Raw genomic sequence first — 21,367 nt, forward strand, 5'->3', positions numbered from 1 at the left:
CAAAGTCCAACATTGCCTGGTGCTGTAGTAGCATTAGGTGACTGACAGGTGGGATGCCCCATCCATCTGTTAACATTGGCCCAGAAGGGGTGGGGACATAAGAATCTGGTAAGATAAGAAGCCAGCAAATATTCCCATCCCAGATCTAGCTGCAATCAATTCTCCACAATTCCAGGCAGGGGACTTTTCTAGCATTATCTGGAGGTGCTGGGAATTGCTTTTCTTCTTACAGCTTAAACAACAACACATATACAACAAAATAAATAGTCCTTCCCCCTTAGTAACTATGATATGGCACAGAATGAAGCCATTATGTAGAACACAAAAAAGAGAGTCCAGATTATCCAATCCAATGAAATAAAAATAGTACAATCTCACAAATCAAACCAGCCAAAGGATTTCACATGTTGCAGGAAGTCCTCTGTTGTCTGTCTTGTTCATGTTTAATAAAACAGTACCATTCTGCCAAGAATTTGTCTGTGGCTTTTTTTAGCTTCTACCACTCCCGTGCCATTTTTAGCTTATTCTTAAGTTTTTCTTTTAAAGCAATCTGCCACACCTTTCAGTACCATGACACAAGATTTGCCCCTTCCAGCCTCTTCCAAAATCTGGTGATCAGCAACACGGCTGCTACCCAGACCCTGAGACCTTTTGCATGCAAAGCAGATGCTCAACCACTGAACCACAGTTGTCCCCCTAAAACATAATGTGAATTAATAGCACCAACCAAATTTGAAGTGATTTCACAATGGAAATGTCTCTAAGTAACATCTGTTAATGGAGGGGAGGGTCATTTGGCAAAGGTGGGAAGTGCTTATAGTGGGCAAGATATCTGCGTAAGTTACAGTGGCTTCACACCCTAATTTCAGACATGAGACTGATCTACACTGGGCAGTTATAATGTTAAAAGTGTGTTATAAAAATGTGACACCCGACTGGGAAATTGCCAGAACCAGATGGACTATCAGCTAAATATTATCAAATATCATATAAACAATTATCAATACCATTACAGGAAGCAAAGAATGAAATTTTAAGACCTGGTAAGGTCCCAGAGACATGGAAAGAGGCATATATAACATTAATTCCTAAACAAGAGGCAGATCCAACTTTAATAAAAAATTATAGGCCAATTTCATTATTAAATAAGGACTATAAATTGTTTGCACATATAATGGCTAACAGGATGAAAATAATCTTGAAAGAATACATTCATCATGATCAAGCAGGATTTCTTCCAGGGAGACAAATGAAAGATAACATGAGAAATATTGATATTTTAGAATACCTGGAAGTGAGAAATGAAAAACAAGCAGCAATTATGCTTATAGATGCAGAAAAGGCCTTTAACAATGTCTATTGGGAATTTATGAAAAAAGTTCTTGAAATAATGGATTCTGGAGAAAATTTCATAAAAGGAATACAGGCAATATATTCAGATCAAAAAGCGGAATTAATTGTCAATCAGGTGGTGACGGACGAATGTAAAATACAAAAGGGAACAAGAAAAGGATGTCCGCTATCGCCATTGCTTTTTATTTTAGTCCTGGAGGCCTTGGTGAGAAATATAAGAGCAGAAGAAAATACTAAAGGAATTAAGGTAGGGGAAAACTCATATAAACTGAGAGCATATGCTGATGACCTGAGTATTACAGTGGAAAAACCAAAAAATTCTCTCCCTGTGCAGGAGTTTGGGCAAGTTGCTGGTTTTAAAATAAACAAAAACAAGACTAAATTATTAGAAAAAGATAAGAAAGAGTTAACTCAAATTACAGAGACAGAGATTCACAAAAGAGCTAAATATTTGGGAATTTGGCTCATTACTAGGAATGTTAATATCTATAAGGACAATTATGAGAAATATTGGAATGAAATAAAAAGGAATCAAAAATTTGGGGTAGAATGAATTTATCATTACTAGGAAGAATAGCGGCAATTAAGATGAATGTATTGCCAAAAATGTTGTTCTTGTTTCAGACAATTCCTGTGATAAGTAATGCAGCCTGCTGTAAACAATGGCAAAAAGATATTTCAAAATTTATCTGGAAAGGGAAGAGGCCGAGGATAAAATATAAAATACTTACAGACACCAAAGAAAGTGGAGGATTTTCTCTTCCAGATTTTAAACTTTACTGTGAAGCTGCTTGGATACGGGAATGGATTAAATTAGAAAACATAGAACTTTTAGATTTGGAAGGACATGATAATAGATATGGCTGGCATGTGTATTTATGGCAAAACAAAGTGAAAGTACACAAAGTGTTTCAGAATCATATAATTAGAAAGTCACTTTTAAAAGTGTGGGGAAAATATAAGGAGCTACTAGAACAAAAGACACCATGGTGGTTGTCCCCAATAGAAATAATAACAGTCAAAAAAATAAATAGAGGAAAAGTCTGGCCTACATATAGAGAGTTGTTAGAGGATAAAGAAGGAAAATGGAAACTTAAAGACTTTGATGAAATAAGAGAACATGTGCAAGATTGGTTGTAATATCGACAATTAAAAGAGATATTTAAAGAAGATAACAAGAAAGGTTTCAGTTATACAGTATCTAGATTCCAGAAAGAAATTGCAGATGAAAAATTTAAACCATTAATAAAGATGTATAATATCTTACTAGAATGGGAGACCAAAGATGAGGAGGTAAAATCTACAATGATCAAATGGGCACAAGATATAGCACATAATATACAATTAGAGGACTGGGAGAAATTATGGAGAGTAAATTTGAAATTTACTGATTGTATGTTATTAAAAGGGAATTATATGAAAATGATGTACCGTTGGAATGTCACGCCAATGAAAATGGCCAAAATGTATGGAGCAAGCTCCAGTAAGTGTTGGAAGTGTAAAGAGAAGGAAGGTACTTTTTATCTTCTATGGTGGAATTGTAAAATAGTTAAAAATTATTGGGAAATGAAAAAAATGTTTAAGATAACTTGTGTTAAAATCCCAGAAGCTTTTTTGTTAGGAATTTTAGGTCAAGATTTGCCAAAGGAAAAACACAGACTCTTTATGTATGCAACAACTGCGGCAAGGATGGAAAAGCGATAAAATACCAACTAAAGAATGTCAAGAAAAACTTACAGAATATGCCGATATGGCAAAACTAACTGATAGACTACAAAACAAGGACAAAAAATCCTTTAAAGAAGATTTGAAACCATTTTTGGCTTATCTACAGAAACAATGCAAAGATTTGAACTCATTAGCAGGTTTCGAGTTAACATTTAGAAGTAACAAAATGTACATAAATTATAAGATTAAAAATAAAAAAGGCGAATTGAAAGGTAAAAAGCAGGAATTGATATTATGTAAAAATAAACCAGAGAGGGAGGTTGAGGGAAGTCTGGGGGGGAGGGGAGGGACTATTTGGCAATGATGAATTATGATATTTGCTATAATGATATTCTGGGGAAAATTGAAAACTTAATCAAAAATATTTACAAAAATAAAATAAAAATGTGACACCAGAGGGCGCGGTACAGCTGTGAACCGGCATCAATGGGAAATTGCACTGAGAGATATATTGCAGGGGTTTTTATTAGTGTTTTTTATAGATCAGTGTAGATCCAGCCATGGTTTCTTGGGGAAATACTTTCTGTTTCTGGTATATATGGGCCTTTAAGAAAGGATGTGTAATAGGCCAGCTAAATTAAGTCTTATATAACCATGTCCGTAATAATAATAATAATAATAATAATAATAATAATAATAATAATAATAATAAGTAGTGCAGGTACAATTATGAAGAAGATCTGCAGAAGGGACATGGAAAAGAGTTAAGAGCCTCGGACATAAGACCACCAGGTTGATGGACTAGATAGAACAGATAGAAAGGACTGACAGAACCCGAGACCAGGAAGAAGAGACGGTGGATGAAGATTGGCAGAAAGTTTAAAAATTCATTTAGAGAAATATTGCAAAATTAACGACTGTTAGGAAAATCTTGGAATGAAACTATTAGGCTTTAGTAGAAATGTTATAAGGAGTTATGTATAAATAAGTTTTTAAGTTCTAGGGTTTTTATGGTAAGATAAGGCTAAAATAAATTAAGACAACTAAAGGACAGAATACAGTGAAAGATGGAAAGGATTTGCTGAGATAATTAATAATTAGAATACTAAAAAGGGAGGTGTGAGGAGGTCGAGGAAACAAGTTAATGAAGATAAGGGTAGGGGAATATTGGATTTGTTTTTAATTTTATTTTTTGTTCTTGTTTTTGATTTTGGTGTATTGTATGTTTGGTACTTTTTATTTTCTTTTTATTGATTTGTATTGTTTAATCTATTTTTTCTTTGCTTTTCTTTCTTTTCTCTTTTCTGTAACTTTAAATTCCCAATAAATATCATTAAATAATAATAATAATAATAATAATAATAATAATAATAATAATAATAATAATAATAATAATTCATTATTTGTACCCCGCCCATCTGGCTGGGTTTCCCAGCCACTCTGGGCGGTTTCCACGAAGACAAAAAATACACTAAGATGTCACACATTAAAAACTTCCCTGAAGTTTGTCTTCTGATGTCTTCTGAATGTCAGGTAGTTGTTTATCTCCTTGACATCTGATGGGAGGGTGTTCCATGGGGCAGGCGCCACTACTGAGAAGGCCCACTGCCTGATTCTATGTAACCTCACTTCTTACAGTGAGGGAACCACCAGAAGGCCCTCAGAGGTGGATCTCAGTGTCTGGGCTGAACGATGGGGGTGGAGACACTCCTTCAGGTATACTGGACCGAGGCCGTTTAGGGCTTTAAAAGGAGTGACCCCTGTTTCCCTCACAGAGCAATGGTTTCCAGAGAATTCCCTTGGGCGAGGGATCGGTGTTTAAACCATTCTGGATTTAACTGGGTAACAGTAGGGTCAGCCCTTTTCAATAGCTACAAATCCAGCTCAGAGTAATGTGTGCTTAACCCTTCTGATTTCACTGGGAGTGTCGGAGGGGAACATGATTGATTCCATTGGGTTATGGCCACAGCTTGTTCATGATGAATCTGCAATCATTTGAGTTTATACTGAAATCCTGAAAAGGAAGTGGGTTTCTCTCTCTTTCTTAAACAGTCAAAACCCTTATGAGGGTTGGATTAAGGGTGAGTGTGAGCTATCAGGGCACCTATGTTTCTGTAGAGCAGGGGCACAGCCAGCCCAAGACATTTTGGCACCTGAGGCTAACCACAAAATGGTGCCCCCTCTCCCTGTCAAGGAAGAAGGGGCAAGTGAAGATCTACATCAGGAACAAGAGGGGAATAATGATCTACATCAGGATCTGCCGCCCCTGTGTAAACCACAGATTAGGAAATATCCCATCAAATCCAAAAGGATGACAATGTGCTTGAAGGCAAGGAGAAAGCTTCCTTCAGAAAACTGGAGCCTTGCAAAAATTAAAAGAAACCGAAGTAGTCATATTTAGCACATAAGAAGAATGGGAGGAAATCCATAGTAGGGAAGTTCCTTGCTAAGGGCCAACAAAATAATGAGGATGCTTTCAAGTCCTCCAGAACTCACCATCAGTCAAAGCAAGGAATGAAGACAGAGTTGGGTTGTTGTAAAAAATGGTCCTTTAGGTACCCTGGTCCTAAGCTATTGAGGGCTTTATGGCTATAACACCATGACAGTTTCTTCCTCCCACCCCCCACCCCACCTGCCAAAAATAAAAATAAGCAAAAATCCTGCTTTGCTCAACAGCCAGCCTGATAAAGAATTTTGGAGAACTCAAAAGCTCGGTCACACATTTTGGTGGGCCCAAAGAGGATAATTGCCTGCACTGCGGATTTTAGACTTGCCCAGATGTGTAGGAGGCCAACAAACTAATTTAAGGAGCATTCTTTTCTTTTTTTTAATGACCACCACTAAACATTTATTTAAATATGTGAAAAACAGGAAATCATTCAGGGAGGCAGTTGGACTGTTACATGACAAAGGAGTGAAATGCATGCAAAAGGAAGATAAGGAGGTTGCAGAGAAACTGAATGAATTCTTTGAGTTTTTCTTCACTATGGAAGATTTTCACACCACCCACCTCAACTGATATATATATATATATATATATATATATATATATATATATATATATATATGAAGGATGTCTAAAGAACTGAGGCAGACAAAGATGACAAAGGATGGAATTTAATGGCTCAGAGACAGATTAAAAATAAAAAAAATATCACGAGTCCAGATGGCATCTATTCAAGAGTTCTTAACCCAAATATAAACTGCTGATTTTCTAATCACGTGGTATGGGAACCGTACTTACAGGGTTGGACTAGAACCTGGGAGACCAAGGGTTCAAATCCCAACTCACCCATGAAGCTCATTGGGTGACCTTGGAGTCAGTCACTTAGCTTAGCCTATCTGGGAGGGTCGTTATGGAGACTATGCATGCCACCTGGAGCTCCTTCGGGGGGAAAGGTAGGATATAAATGCATTCAATCAATCAATCAATCAATCAATCAATAAATTGGTATCAATATTAGAGGGTTGCACTTGGAAGGTAGCCAGCACAACGCCGTTTTTAAAAGAAAAAGAGAAACATTGCTGGCTGGTTAAGTAGCTTAACCCCTATTAAATGGTTGGGAAGTATTATTAAAAAATTTGTTTGACTTCACTGCAAAGACGCGCTCCTCAATTGTCTCCTGAGACAGACAGATGCCAACCATATTATTAAAGATAAAATTGTTAAGCATGTTGAAGAACAAGTCTTATTGCAGAAGAATTAGTATGGCTTCTGCAAAGAGAAGTCCTGCCTCATCAACAATCGGCAGCCTTTTTTTATACATTATAGGTTTTGAGGAATGATTTGTTAGATTTTATACCAGATGATCCCTCATTAGTTGTTCCTGAGCAAATTTAGTAAGAGAACAGAATGTCTTTTGAAAGGGGTAGAGAGGCTGATTCATTTATCAAGTCCTAAATGACTTGGGAGCTAAACACAGTGGAGTAGCATGGGGCCAAGGAAGGTCATAGCCCCGGGCAAAGAATACTGAGGGGGGCTTAACCAGGTGCTCCCATGACAGGCTCCGTCACCAAGACCACGTGGCTGCCACATTCTAGAGCCATGGGAACATGAGCTGTGCCCGGGCTGGGCCTTCAGGGCTGTGCAGTGGCTTCTTCCCCATGCGGCCAGCAAAGGGACACTTGCTCCTGGGCGGAACTCCTGCTGGCCAGAGCCCAGCCCTGGCCCACGCTGGCCCTTCCCTGGGGCCTCTCTCCTGGTGTGTCTCTTTAGGCAAGGTGCACACCCCATGGTGGGAGCAATGGAGAGGACAGTCACCCACTCAACCGGGACCTGCCAGTGCCCATCCTCGGACTGTGTGGCCAAGGAGAGGCAGACAGGCAGGAAGGGTTTCACTTGGCGTCTCAGCCTGTTCTCCGTCACCCTCCGTGACAGGAACTCCAGCCACCACTCCCCCCACCTGAGATCTTGCCAAGCGAAGAGGGTGAATGTGGCAAATGGCATGGAAGCTCCATGAGGAATGGCTGCCAAAGGTGTACAGCAAGGTCCACTTGTTGCCTACCACGCAATGCCATAAGGAGGTTAGAGGGAGCGATCATTGCCTTGCCCCGGATGCTGCCAACCCATGGTAGGCCACTGGCTAAACATATACCTCTTCACTAGGGATGGTGGAAGAAATTCAGTTCAGTACATATTTAATGGTGAACCTGCCTAATCCACACTTTCCGACACACAGCCAGCTTTTGAAATTCGCACTTCTCTGAAATTTATGACGCAATTCTCTGACAAACCAATGCTTAAAATATAAGTGTGCAGGAAAAATACAGATGTTAGTGAAAATAACATACTGACATTTAATTATATAGGGAAAAACTGCTTGCTAAAATGTGTACATTAGTCAATATTCCATACAAAAATGTGTTTTCAGATAAATTCACCCTAAAATGCTGGTGAACTTTCATGAGGATTAAAAAAACAAAAACAAATTGCAAATTGCTGCGGAAATATGATTTTAAGAATGGAAACTGTGAAAGCAGGAGAACGGAAAGTGACAGATCCATCCCTAGTCTTTATTCAGGCTATTGAAAGTGGCTGGTTTATTTCAGAGAAATGTCCAACTATTGTACCATCTCATTTTGTTTTGTACCACCATTATGTATAAGCAATGTTTATAAACCTCCCTGAGTTAGGGATTTCAGTTCCCTGTGTTTCCAATCCTACATTTACTTCTACATGTCTCTAAATCAGTTTGCAAATTTATTTATTTTTAAAGGTCCTCATGATAATCCATCAAAATTTTAGTGTGAATTTCAGGCACAGTTTTTGTATGCAACTTTGCTTAATGTACATATTTTTTGAACAGCAATATCCCCACATATAATGCATTTTTGTATGTTTTCTTTTCTTTACTAATATATGCATTTAGATGTGCACTTCAATAGATATACCTGGGCTGCAGAACTGCGTTGTAAAATTCAGATTTCAGAGGGCGGCTGTGATCCTCTTCACATATTGTCTCAGAAAGTGTAAATTGCAAAGGTTGCCCTTTATATGCAAACTGAATCAAATTGCTCCCCCATCCCTCCCCTCATCTTGCACGGGATAGAAGCATAGTACAGTGGTACCTCGGGTTAAGAACTGAATTCATTCCAGAGGCCCCTTCTTAACCTGAAACTGTTCTTAACCTGAAGCACTACTTTAGCTAATGGGGCCTCCCGCTGCCGCCGCACCACCAGAGCACGATTTCTGTTCTCATCCTGAAGCAAAGTTCTTAACCCGAGGTACTATTTCTGGGTTAGCGGAGTCTGTAACCTGAAGTGTCTGTAACCTGAGGTACAGAAATATTTTTAATGTTTAATATTTTTATCTGTATGGAGCAAGCTTTTCTCCTCTCCACATTCTGTCTCCAGCTTTCCCTAAATGGCACCATCAGAGTAAGACTTTGGGGCAGACATTGTGGTCTGCAAACAGCAGAATGAGCAAAAAGGGCCCCCAAGCGCAACAGGACAGGCACATCATGTTTTGAGGTAAGTAAAGCACTTGCTTTAAGTACGTGAACTTAAAGCAGTCTTTTGACCACCCAAAATGTGATTAAAATCAGCATGTAAAATTACCGCAGCAGACCACTGCTTTCTCCAGTGGGTTCTCACAGTTGCCACTGCAGTACCCCCATTTATGTGAACCAGCCGCTGGTCATGATCCACCTGCTGATGCCCAATGTTCCAGTCAGCCATTCTGCCTGTGAGCACAGAAGTAACTACTTCATGTTCTGGAACACAGAGCTCGTTCCCTTGGGATGCTTGGAACTCCTGGTGGGTCTTTCTCCCGTCAGAGTCACACGAGAGAGTTGAAAGAGGTGGGTTAGAAACACAAGAATAGGGATGCCAGCTTCAATTTCTCATTTTTCTAATCTTAAGTTCTTCACATTTCCATATCAGTTCGCATTTTTTAAAAAGACTTTATGAAAATTCTTAAGCATTTTGGTGCAAATTACTCCAAGTGTGGGTTGAAAGAAAGCTGTGTTTCACTGTGTTTCAGAAAGTGCAAACAAGGTAGGTTTGCATTCAGCTGCAAACCAATTTAATTTCTCACCGGTCTTTACTGAAGGTCTTCAGAAGTGCCCTGCCATAATTGCAAAAGACTGGAAAGGTGAAAATGGAGGTTCAGTACAAAAATGGGCATCATTTTATCTGGCCAAACACTTTGGCAAAGAAACTGAACAAACAAATACAGTATGAGTTTCAAGAAAGGCTGGATACAAGAAAGACTTTGCAGCTTTACAAAATAATGTTTTTATTCAATAGCCTAATAAGCAAAGTGGCAAGGGCTTATTCCATCCCTGGATGGCTAATTCCAGCCACAGACACATGGCACACTATAGACTGGTACGCTATTATGCCATTGCTGTATAGCTCAGTTGGTCAGAGTGTGGTGCTGATAACGCCAAGGTTGCAGGTTCAATCCTTGTTTGAAACAGCTGCCTATTCCTGCATCTCAGGGGGTTGGACTAGATGATCCTCAGGGTCCCCTACCCACTCTACAATTCTATGATAGATAAGAGGCAATACTTCTATACTCATGAAGCGAACTAAGATTTCTTCTCCACCTACACTCGCAGAGGGAAAAATGGTGTACCACATCCTTTCCTAAAATAAAAAAATAAATGCTTTGGTGTGTGTTTGTTTTTTTAAGTGCCCTGTTGAATCAGACCACAGGTCTATCTATTCTAGCCTTCTTCCAGCAAGGACCTGCCAGATGTCTCTTAACAGCTCACAAGTAAGAGCAGGAAGTCAAAACCCCTGCTGTGCTGCTCTGCTGTGACTACCTAGGAACTGGCATTCAGGGGCAGACTGCCTCTGATCATGGAGGTTTTACCTCGTAATGGGAATTGTGCGTGTGTGCGTGTGGAGGAATTGTGTTTGGGGCTGCAAAGTGTGGGGAGGGTTTAACCCTTTCCTCCTCTGCCTTATCAGTTTGCATTTTTTTTCAAGACTTTATGAAAATTCATAAGCATTTTAGTGCAAATTTCTGCTAACAGGCACATTCTCAAATGCAGTTTTGCCTAATGTACATGTTTTTGCAAACAATTTCCCCATAATACAATAGAGTTTTCTGCATTGTTTTCTCAAATATACTGCTTTTTGTGCAGACAGCTTGGTTGAGGAACTGCACCACAAAACTCAGGAAAGTGCCCAGTATCGAAGGAGTGCTTTGTTTCATTTCGCTCATGTGTTTGGGACGTGCAGATGAGGCAGGTTTGCATTAAAATGTGAAGAAGAGAAATTATCACTAGTCCCCAAATACAAATGTCATGCTCAGCACTGTGTGAAATCTGGCCCCAATATTTATCTATTTAAAAGCATTTATATACAGCTTAATATTTCAAAAATCTCTGAGTGATGGTTAGAGCCATTGATATGCTTTCTATCCCCCATTAATCTATCCAATCCCCCCCACACACACACACACCCTAAAGCTAAGAACATGAGCAGAACCTGTTAGATCAGGCCAAAATCCCACCTAGTCTATCATCCTGGTCAACTAAATGAAAGTGAGACCTGCACTCAACAGCACTCCCCACACTTGTGAGCATTAGGGCACAATGGGCCCGTTCACCGAAGGACAGCTGTGGGCAGGGTTCCTGCATTGTAAGGGTTTGGACTAGATGACCCCTGGGGTCCCTTCCAACTCTACAGTTCTGTGATTCTAGGATTCCTAGCAACTGGCATTGGGGGGGGCATACACCCTCCAATGCAGGAGATGGTGCATAACCATTGTGCATGAAGTGTTGTATCCCCCAAGCTTGTGGAACTTCCTCCCAACTCAGACTGGACAGCCACTCTCCTTGCTGAAGTTCAGGCACATGGTAAAGACTTTCTGATACCAGCAGGCATTTAAAGGAAGTGCTCAGGATTATATTATTTTTCCGTTATTTATTTATACTATTTATATACTGCTCTTTATCCAAAGATCCCACCATCATAATTTATGTAGCAAAATCATAAAAGCACAATACAGAGCATAATAATACACAGCATAAGGATAAAATGATCAGTGGCTCAGAGTGCCTTCCGTCAGCCGCGGTTGGTGACCCAGCTACACCCCTATATGGACAGGAATAACCTAACTACTGTTGTCTATGCTCTGGTAACCTCAAGGCTGGATTACTGCAATGCGTTATATGTAGGGCTGCCTCTGAAGATGATTCGGAAACTTCAGTTACTGCAGAATTCAGCTGCCACGTTGCTCACCAGAGCACAACAGTTGGAGCATATTACACTGATCCTGGTCTGACTGCACTGGTTGCCAATTAGTTTCCAGGCCCAATTCAAAGTGCTGGTTTTGAAAGCCTTAAACGACTCAGGACTGCAATACCTCAAGGACCGCCTCTTTCCATATGAACCTACTCAGACCCTGAGTTCATCTTCTTGAGGCCCTTCTTCATGTGCCTCCTCCTCAAGAGGTCCGGAGGGTGGCAACACGAGAACAGGGCCTTCTCTGCAGTGGCTCCCTGTCTGTGAAATGTTCTCCCCAGAGAAGCTCACGTGGCGCCTTCATTATTTTTATTTTTATTATATATTTTGTGGTTTTATATTTTGATTTTGTTCTGTGAAACACCCTGAGACCTCTGGGTATAGTGTGATATATAAATTAATAAATAAAATAGAAACCATAATAACAGCCCCCCCCCTCCACATAAGTATTTAACAGGCCATAGATTGCTTAACAGCCATAGGCCTGGGTAGAGAGGAATATTTTCACCTGGCAGCTAAAGATATGTAATGATGGTGCCAGACGAGCCTCTCTGGGGAGAACATTCCACAAACGGGGAATTTGGTTTTATGATTAATTGTTACTGTTGCCATATAGTGTTAATTTATGTACACAGCTTACAAATGCTAATGAAAAACACTGGAAATCAACAAAGGTTCCTATGTGGGAACCTTACGAATGTATGGAATGTTGCTTTTTCTGAACATCTGGTCAGATCCAGACATGTAATCTGGGGTGAAGCCAAATCAGACACTTCTGAGGCAGACTGCTTCCCATTTTCTGATTATATAAATTGGGAGAGTCATATAAGCAACTCCTCCCGCGACTCACTCCTCATTGCAGCAGTGCTACATAGACGTGTCTTACATATTCAGTTACATACAGCAAGAGTCTTACATATGACTCTTGCTAAATGTAACAGCATGTCTATAACATGTCTATAACCAAAAATGCGCCGTCTGTGCTTCTGTTACTGCTTACATGGTTATGTGTTAGTTTGCTTCTGCGGCAAAGAAATAAAAATTATTATTTTAAGAAGGAAGAAATGCCAATGATTAAAACTCTTTAAATAAACTAACTAAGTATGGCTAATAGCCACTGAAGCCTCATGAATTTGTCTGATCATCTTTAAAAACACCCAAGCTAGCAACATCACTACATTATTGAGGGAGTGAATTCAATAGTTTTGACTATGTGAAGGAGGACTTTGTCTCTCCTGAATCTTCCCAACATTCATATTTATTTATTTATTCATTCATTCATTCATTCATTCATTCATTCATTCCCTCCCTGCCCATCTGGCTGGGTTTCCCCAGCCACTCTGGGCGGCTTTCAACAGAACCTTAAAAACAGAATAAAACTTCAAACATTAAAAATTTCCCCAAGCAGAGCTGCCTTCAGATGTCTTCTAAAAGTTGGATAGTTATTTATTTCCTTGACATCTGATGGGTGGGCGTTTCACAGGGCGGGTGCCACTACCGAGAAGGCCCTCTGTCTGGTTCTCTGTAATCTCACTTCTTGGAGTGAGGGAAGCACCAGAAGGCCATCGGAGCTGGATCTTAGTGTCTGGGTTGAACAATGGGGGTGGAGACGTTCCTTCTGGTATACTGGGCTGAGGCTGTTTAGGGCTTTAAAGGTCAGCGCCAACACTTTGAATTGTGCTCGGAAACAAACTGGGAGCCAATGTAGGTCTTTTAGGACCAGTGTTATATGGTCTCAGCGACTGTTCCCAGTCACCAGTCTAGCTGCCGCATTCTGGATTAGTTGTAGTTTCCGGGTCACCTTCAAAGGTAGCCCCACATAGAGCGCATTGCAGTAGTCCAAGTGGGAGATAACTAGAGCATGCACCACTCTGGCGAGACAGTCTGCAGGTAGGTACGGTCTCAGCCTGCATACCAGATCGAACTGGTAGACAGCTGCCCTGGACACAGAATTGAACTTTGCCTCCATGGACAGCTGTGAGTCCAAAATAACCCCCAGACTGTGCACCTGGTCCTTCAGGGGCACAGTTACCTCATTCAGGACCAGGGAGTCCCCCACACCCGCCTGCCCCCTGTCTAAATTCTAGCACGAGCGCTAGAGAAACATTCTGCCTCTTCACTTTTTCTGCACCATGCTTAATTCTTTATATCTCTATCACTTCTCCTCTTAGTCATATTTTTTTCAAAACTAAAAAGCTTCAAATGTTGTAACCTTTTCTCAGAGGAGAATCGTACCACCTCCTTGGTTCTTTTGACTGCCCTTTTCTGAACATTTTACCAGCTCTACAACATCCTTTCTGAGGTGAGGTAATGACATCATAGCATTTTTTCAGCAGCAAATTGCCCCAAATTAGCTACACATGAAGATATCCTATTATCTATCTTGACTCTCACCTTGGACCTTGGCTGGATTCCAGCATTTTGAGAAAGAATGAGGGGGGGATCTCTCTATTGACTTTCTCTACATACAGTAATGCAAAACTTTTATATATATACGTACATCTATCATATCTGCCTGCTATTTGTTTCCCTCTGGATCTCAATTTGCTGGTTTAAAAAAAGACCGCAGATCCTACAACTTGGAAGTCTTGACAATCATGGTCTGCAGCAGTAAACCCTGAAGTTGTTCTCACACTTGTGAAAACCCTTCCTTCTCAATTTGGCCCTCCACTGTCCTTACAGAGTGACACCAGAGCAAACGAGGAAGCAGCCTTACCTTGTCCACCTTCATGTGAAGATATAAGCCAAAAAGCACTGTCCCAACGAGCTGTGCAATAACGAACACCGCCATCAAGCTTGTGAAGGCTTTCATGGTGAAGCCAGCAGGTCTTGGGGTTGTGGATGGATAAGGCTCACCAGAGTCCATGTGTCTCTACCTCCTGAATTCTTGCGTCTCTGAGCCTCTTGAAAACCACCTCGCTACTTACTCTGCGCAAGAGAGCAACAAGTGCTCTCTCTCTCTCTCTCTCTCTCTCTCTCTCTCTCTCTCTGTGTGTGTGTGTGTGTGTGTGTGTGTGCCTGCCCACCTCTTCCTGGGGAGGAAACTCATCTTCCATTTGTTCACACTCCTCTTCCACAACAACAGCGACAACAAAGTCATTTCCTGAATTCATCGTTTGCCATTCGCTTCCATGGGTTGTCACAAGTTCCTCCTCCAGCAACTTCATTCTTCTGCCCACCCCCCACCTTTTCCCCCTATCATAGACAGACTTTTTTCTTTCTTTCCTCTTCACGCACACCCCAACCTCTTCCTGGCTTCAAAGAAAGAAAGCATCGGTGACTAAGGACGGGCAAGTCTGTCAATTCTGGGTTCAGTTTCTCATTTTTCCCATCCAACACTAAATTCTCCATATTTCCACATCAGTTTGCAATTTTTGTTAAGTCCTTGTGAAAATTTGTTGGCATTTTAGTATGAATCGCTCCTAGTACATTCATATTTGTATGACATTCAATGTACACATTTTTGCAGAGCAGTTTCCCCCAATGAGGTGCATCTTCACAATTTTCACTAAAAAAAAAATTATGTACACTTTACCCTAGTGTCTGCAAATTGGAACACATTACTTGCCCAAAGAGCTGCATGACAAAATGTGGAGAATTTCAAAGAATGGCTGTGTTTCAGAGGTCATATGGTTTCAGAAAATGTGAATTTGCTAAGTTTGCCTGGATTCTGTTTCCCCTCCCCCTCCTTATTTATGGGAGCCTTTTCCAAGATGGGGCCCTCCATTTGACTCAGTCAGGGTTGATTGATCAACATTGGTGATCAATCTCTTCTTCATGGTATCTAAATAAAATCACAAGCAGGTAGCGTTATCGCCCCCATCCTGACTCTCATATCCTGCATGTGGATGCTGGGGGCATAAGAATATAAGAAGAGCCAACTGGATCAGGCCAATGACCTACCTAGTGGCCCACCAGATGTACCAATGGGAAACCATCAAGAAGGACCCAAGCCATAGCTGTCAACTTTTCCCTTTTCTTGCGAGGAATCCTATTTGAAATAAGGGAGTTTCCATTAAAAAAAGGGAAACATTGACAGCTATGACCCACGCACAAGAGCATTCTTCGCTCATGTGGATTCTAGTAACTAGTATCCAGATTCATTGATCCCTTCAACCACAGAAGCAAAGCATAACCATCCTGGCTAGTAGACATTGATAGCCTTCTCTTCCATGAATTTGCTGAATCCTCTTTTGAAGCCATCCAAATTGTTGGCCATCACTGCCTCCTGTGCACTGTGAAGGACTTTTATTTTAATCTGCCCTGAACATTCATTTCCATTGGATGTCCACAGCTTCTGGTGTTAAAAGAGGAGAACAATTTTTCTCTGTCCACTTTCTCTGTGCCATGCATGGTTTTACAAACTTTGATCCCGTCACTTCTTGCTCACGTTTTCTCTAAACCCAGAAGTCTCAAATGTTGCAACTCCACAGGGGAGTCGCCCCACCATCTTGGCCATTGTGGTTGCTGTTTTCTGATCCCTTGCAACTCTACCATGACCTGTTTGAGGGAAGGCAACCAGAACTGTACACAGTATTCCAAACGTGATGATCCCTCACGTATCTTGATAACAGATCCAAAACAAGGATGTGTGGAAATAAATGGTTACCCTATCAGCCAATCTGGAGGGCATCAAGTACAGTAGCTGATGACTGATATGAATGATAATGGCAACTAAGCAGCTTTGGGGGGGGGGGAGATCCACTCTGATGTTTATACCGAGCACACACAACCATGATTAAATCTGGTCATCGCTGCTAAAAAAATTGCAACAGCTAAATTGCATTCTTATCCGTTTTTCTTTTTTCTTCTTTGTTAAATGTGAGATTTTAAAAATGAATTTAAAATGAGTACTGCTAAATGGCTGGTGTTCACTTAGTCCTCCTAGGCAAATGCAATTGATGTAATAAAGATAGTTTGTTTCACAGTGAAATGAGCTATATTAGTTCTATTAGACCAATTGCTTTTGAATAGTTTGCAGTGCTTTGTGGCATTTTGATTGATCAGCTGTTTTGTTTTGTTGTTTAAGTTTGTTGTATTTAAATTCATTTTAATCTCTATGGTGCATTTTGCCTTATGATGAAAATGTGGTCCAATAATATTTTAACAGATAAATAAGTACACACACACTAAACAGCCAGCAAAGCTTGGAGTAAATACCGTATTTTTCGCTCTATAGGACGCACCTGACCATAAGATGCACCTTGTTTTAGAGGGGGAGAACAAGAAAAAAAAAATCTCCCCCTCTCTGCTCAGCGCCCTTCCATTTCTCCTGCCGCTTTGCTGAAGGGGCGCTGCGCAGAGAGGGGGAGATTTATTTTTTTCTTGTTCTCCCCCTCTAAAACAAGGTGCGTTCTGTGCGTTCAAGCTGCATTCATCCGAAGCCTCCAGAGCGCAGCGGGGGTTCCCGCTGCGCTGTGGACGCTTCAGATGGCTACCTTGGAAGCCTGGAGAGCGAGAGGGGTTGCTGCGCACTGACCCCTCTCGCTCTCCAGGCTTCAGTGAAGGCAACCCGAAGCCTCAGGAGAATGGCAGGAGTTCCTGCTGGGCTCCAGAGGCTTTGGGTTCCTTTCGACCTGCTCTTTGGGGCTGGCGGGGGGGGGGAGCACTGCTTTCCCCCACTGCCAGCCTCAAAGACCAGGTCGGGGAGCAGCGCAAAGGCTGCGCACTGCCTTCCCGCTGCCCCCCGAGCTTGTGGGGATGGCAGTGGGGGAAAGCAGCACTGTCCCCCACCGCCAGCCTCAAAGATCCCTGAAGCCTTCAGAGCACAGAGTGAGTTCCCGCTGCGCTCCGCAGGCTTCAGGTGGCTATCCCTGAAGCCTGGAGAGCGAGAGGGGTCGGTGCGCACCAACCCCTCTCGCTCTCCAGGCCTCAGGGAAAGCAATGTGAAGCCTCCGGAGCGCGGAGGGAGCGCTCCCTCTGCTCTTCGAAGGCTTCACGTTGCTATTGCTGAAGCCAAGGAGCTGCATTCACTCCATAGGACACACACACATTTCCCCTTAATTTTGGAGGGGGAAAAGTGCGTCCTATAGAGCGAAAAATACGGTATATCCAAAACCCATGTAAGGGTGAGAAAAACAAATTTTACAGCGTGTGACCTATTAAGGGAGAAAAAAAATACGACATTAATGATGAAAATACATAATTGAACATAAATATAGATTGGAAATGGCTGTGTATAGTGAATACTTATCTACTTTTAAAATTCTCATTCTTGATCTTATTTCTTCCTTTTCTTTATCTTCTTGTCCTTTTCTTTTATATTTTACCTTTCATTTCTTTTCTTTATTGTGAATTTTGTTTTGTAGAGGTGCAAATAATTGTAAATATCAGAAAAGGTAAAATGTTTTCTAATTTTCTATTGGTTACATGTATTTTCCTTTTTTGTATATTTGTATTTTTTTCTAATTTGTACTCAATTAAATAAATAAATAAATAAATAAATAAAGCTCATCACGTGTCCATCTCCCCGTCCCGTTTTGTCACATGAAATCAAGGAACATGGAGGCCTGCAGTAACCGGCCCAGGCTCTGGAAGTGTCGTGTATGGTAGGAGAGACTCCACAGCTGCTTTGATCCCTTCGTATTGCAAGAGACTCTCTGGCGTCTCATGCTTGAGGAGGGTTTCCACCACTGCCTGAGCCTCGAGGTAGTTCCGCGAGTTTGTGTTCCACGTGATGGAAAACTTCAACACAGCCTCTGGAAGAAGGGGTTTGGGGAAGACACGTCAGGAAGGAGTGCAAGTTGCAGGCAGCGTGGCCACCTTGAACCAACACACCTCTCTTGCGAAGCGTGGCCAGGTCTGGGCACACATCTGACCTGTGCCTTTCTTCAAGGCAGGGAAGCAGATCCAACACCCCTCCCCACCTAGTAGAAACAATTAATGATGGGAGGGGTGACTGAGTTTATTCCAGACTACATGGCTTGCAGGAATGGGTTTTATAATATTTAGAAAAGTACAACAACAACAATATGCATTATAATTTTGGCTCTAATATTACAGAGCTGGTGGAGCTAATTTGAGGCTGTGTACACACCATACATTAAAAGCATTATCGCTTCTCCCCTGTAAGAATCCTGGGAACTGTAGATTACCCTTCTACCGCATAGCTACAATTTGTAGCACCCTTTGCAAACTGCAATTCCCAGGATTCTTTGGGAGAAATGTGCTTTTAATGCCTGTTTTTCCTGCAGCAGGCATGCTCAGCTACCCCTCTGGAAGCTCAATCCCACAGAAAGCTGTGACGGCCACCAACTTGGATGGTTTTATGCAGGAAAGGCTATCAATGGCCACTAGGCACGATGGCTATGCTCTACCTCCACAGTCAGTGGCAGTAACGTTTGTGAACAGTAGTTGCTGGAAGATGCAGGAAGGGAATACAGAATGCTCTTGTTTCCACAGGCCTCTGGTTGGCCACTGTGAGAACAGGATGCTGGACTAGACAGGCCAATGTGGCCTCATCCAGCAGGCACTTCTTATGTCCTTACGTGGTTCAAGGGTAGAGATTGTGAGAAGGCATCTTCCAAAGCAATCCCACCCCGCAAATAGCTTTGGAGCCTTCTTGCCTCTAGCCTAGCCCTCACCCCTTTTCCTGTTCCCGCTGGAGTCTTCTTTTGCTTGCCACGCCTGCGGGCTCTCTTCCGGCCAACGCTGCCAGTGACAGATCTTAAAAACTTGGGGCCGGTGAGATTCGGCAATCGCAGCACCTTGCGCCTGCTGGACCTCCTGAGCAGAGCGGGTTGTGTCTTGCTCCTCGTGAAGTAGGGCGAAATGTGAGGAGTGTTGCAAGCCGGTGCAGAGGCAGAAGATCTGGCCGAGATGGTACAGCACGGCTTCTCTGTCAGGGGCTTCTTCCTAACCCAGTGGAACACCAGTATCATACGCCTCTTAGATGGGTTGGACATGCTGAAGAAGGTGCTGGAGGCCCAAAGTCCAGGGTGACTTCAAAGCGGAGGACGCAGCAGGCAGTTCTCTATCAATGGTGCCAAATCCAAGCAAATGTTAGCTCCAGTCCTGTTAAATCGATCCAGCAATTATGAACGTTAAATAAGGGAGTAATTCCTCAGGCAGTATGAAAAGACTTTCTGCTTTCGTTGCTATCGCTGAAGCCAAGGAGCCTGCATTCGCTCCATAGGACGCACACACATTTCCCCTTAGTGTTGGAGGGGGAAAAGTGAGTCCTATAGAGTGAAAAATAACCCTCTGTAGAATTTTGCTTCATGTTTCAGAGGGCTTTTGTTTGCAAGTTTATACAAATATAATGGGTCAATTTATCTCCATTGGGTGGTATCCAAATAGTGTTACCACCTTTGGTTGGGCAAAGTAAGAGACAAATCTAGGGGAGGGGAAATGAGGGGGGGGTAAAAATTACTTTACCTGGTGCAGAATGAAATGACTTCAAAGCAATCCATTACACTGGGTTGTTTCCAATGCTGGTCATACTCATAGAGTAGTCCCAAGGAAATTTATGAATCCAAGTTAGCAATGCACATTAATTTCAATGACTCACATCCTCCTCACCTGCTGAATTTCTGCCTGTCAGAAACCCAGCCAAAGAAAGAAAGAGAACAACAAATTATGTTTCTCTTCCTAACAGAGCTTTGCTTCCAACATCCATTTCTCTCTCTCTCTCTCTCTCTCTCTCTCTCTCTCTCTTAATATTTATCAGATTTTTTTTAATTTTGCAAACTTTTACAATCACTAAATCACATATCATACACTTGACATCGACTTCCCCTCCCCCCCCCTCCATGGTTTGCTTTAGTTACCCTTTTCCACTGTTTATTCTAATCAGTCCCTGGTCTTTTACTTCTCAGTTTCTCTCAGTTAACCCTATACTGCTGAATTTACTCTAAAAGTGCTAACGTCTTAATTTGCTTACAATGGGGTTTTTTTTAGATAACCTACCTATATTTTTCCAATCTTCCTTAAAGAGCCTTTCTTCCTGATCTCTTATTCTGTTAGTTAATCTGGCCATTTCTGCATATTCCACCAGTTTTGTCTGCCATTCCTCCTTTGTTGGTAATAGACCCTCCTTCCATTTCTGAGCATTTATGATTTGGGCTGCTGTTGTGGCATACATGAATAGAATTTTCTGATCACTAGGTGAAGGATGATCAGAGTGAAGGGCAGGTTAACAGCAGCAGCAGCAGCAGCAGCAACCTAGGCACCTTTATCTTCCATCCAGGCAAACAAGAAGTGTTATCAGAGTTCAAGGACACTTTCTAGCCGAGCAAAGAACACTCAAAGGGTGTGCAAACTAGGAAGTGCAGTAGGGAAGGGTCTGTGGCCCTGAGGATTCCCACCACTGACGTTTAGTGTTAAGGGTAGCCTTATGGAGAATGCATTGCAACAATCAGATCTGGAGACCATTCTTCTTTGCCATGGGGAACCAACCAAGCCAGTGGCTATTTGCAAGCCTTTCCTGAATTGATGACCCTAATGCAAAAAAGGGGGAAAGACTGTGCCTTGCCACCATGCCAGCTTAGTGCTGCTCTCTGCTGAGTCAAGCTTCAGTGAGTCTAAAAGGTGGGAAACCGCAACAGTAGTTTGTTACGCACAGGAGCTGAGGTTTAACACCTTGAGGATCTTCAGCCCATGATACTTCATGATGCTGACTAACTAGACCTGTTCTAGTCTGCTCATGGGA

The 21,367-nt window shown here is 41.9% G+C and overlaps 1 protein-coding gene across 1 annotated transcript in view; it reads right to left on the bottom strand.

Annotated features, from left to right (window-relative positions):
• Positions 1-14,685, bottom strand: part of CD40LG (CD40 ligand) — a 31,171-nt gene extending 16,486 nt beyond the window's left edge. Inside the window, exon 1 of the mRNA XM_081179133.1 lies at positions 14,435-14,685. Coding sequence (XP_081035259.1) covers positions 14,435-14,584 — 150 coding nt within the window. The 5' untranslated portion in view covers positions 14,585-14,685. The remainder of the gene's footprint in view (positions 1-14,434) is intronic.
• Between the last annotated feature and the right edge of the window lie 6,682 nt (positions 14,686-21,367).

This window comes from Podarcis bocagei (assembly GCF_964188305.1).
Source record: "Podarcis bocagei genome assembly, chromosome: Z".
In the NCBI taxonomy this organism is placed as follows: Eukaryota; Metazoa; Chordata; class Lepidosauria; order Squamata; family Lacertidae; genus Podarcis; species Podarcis bocagei.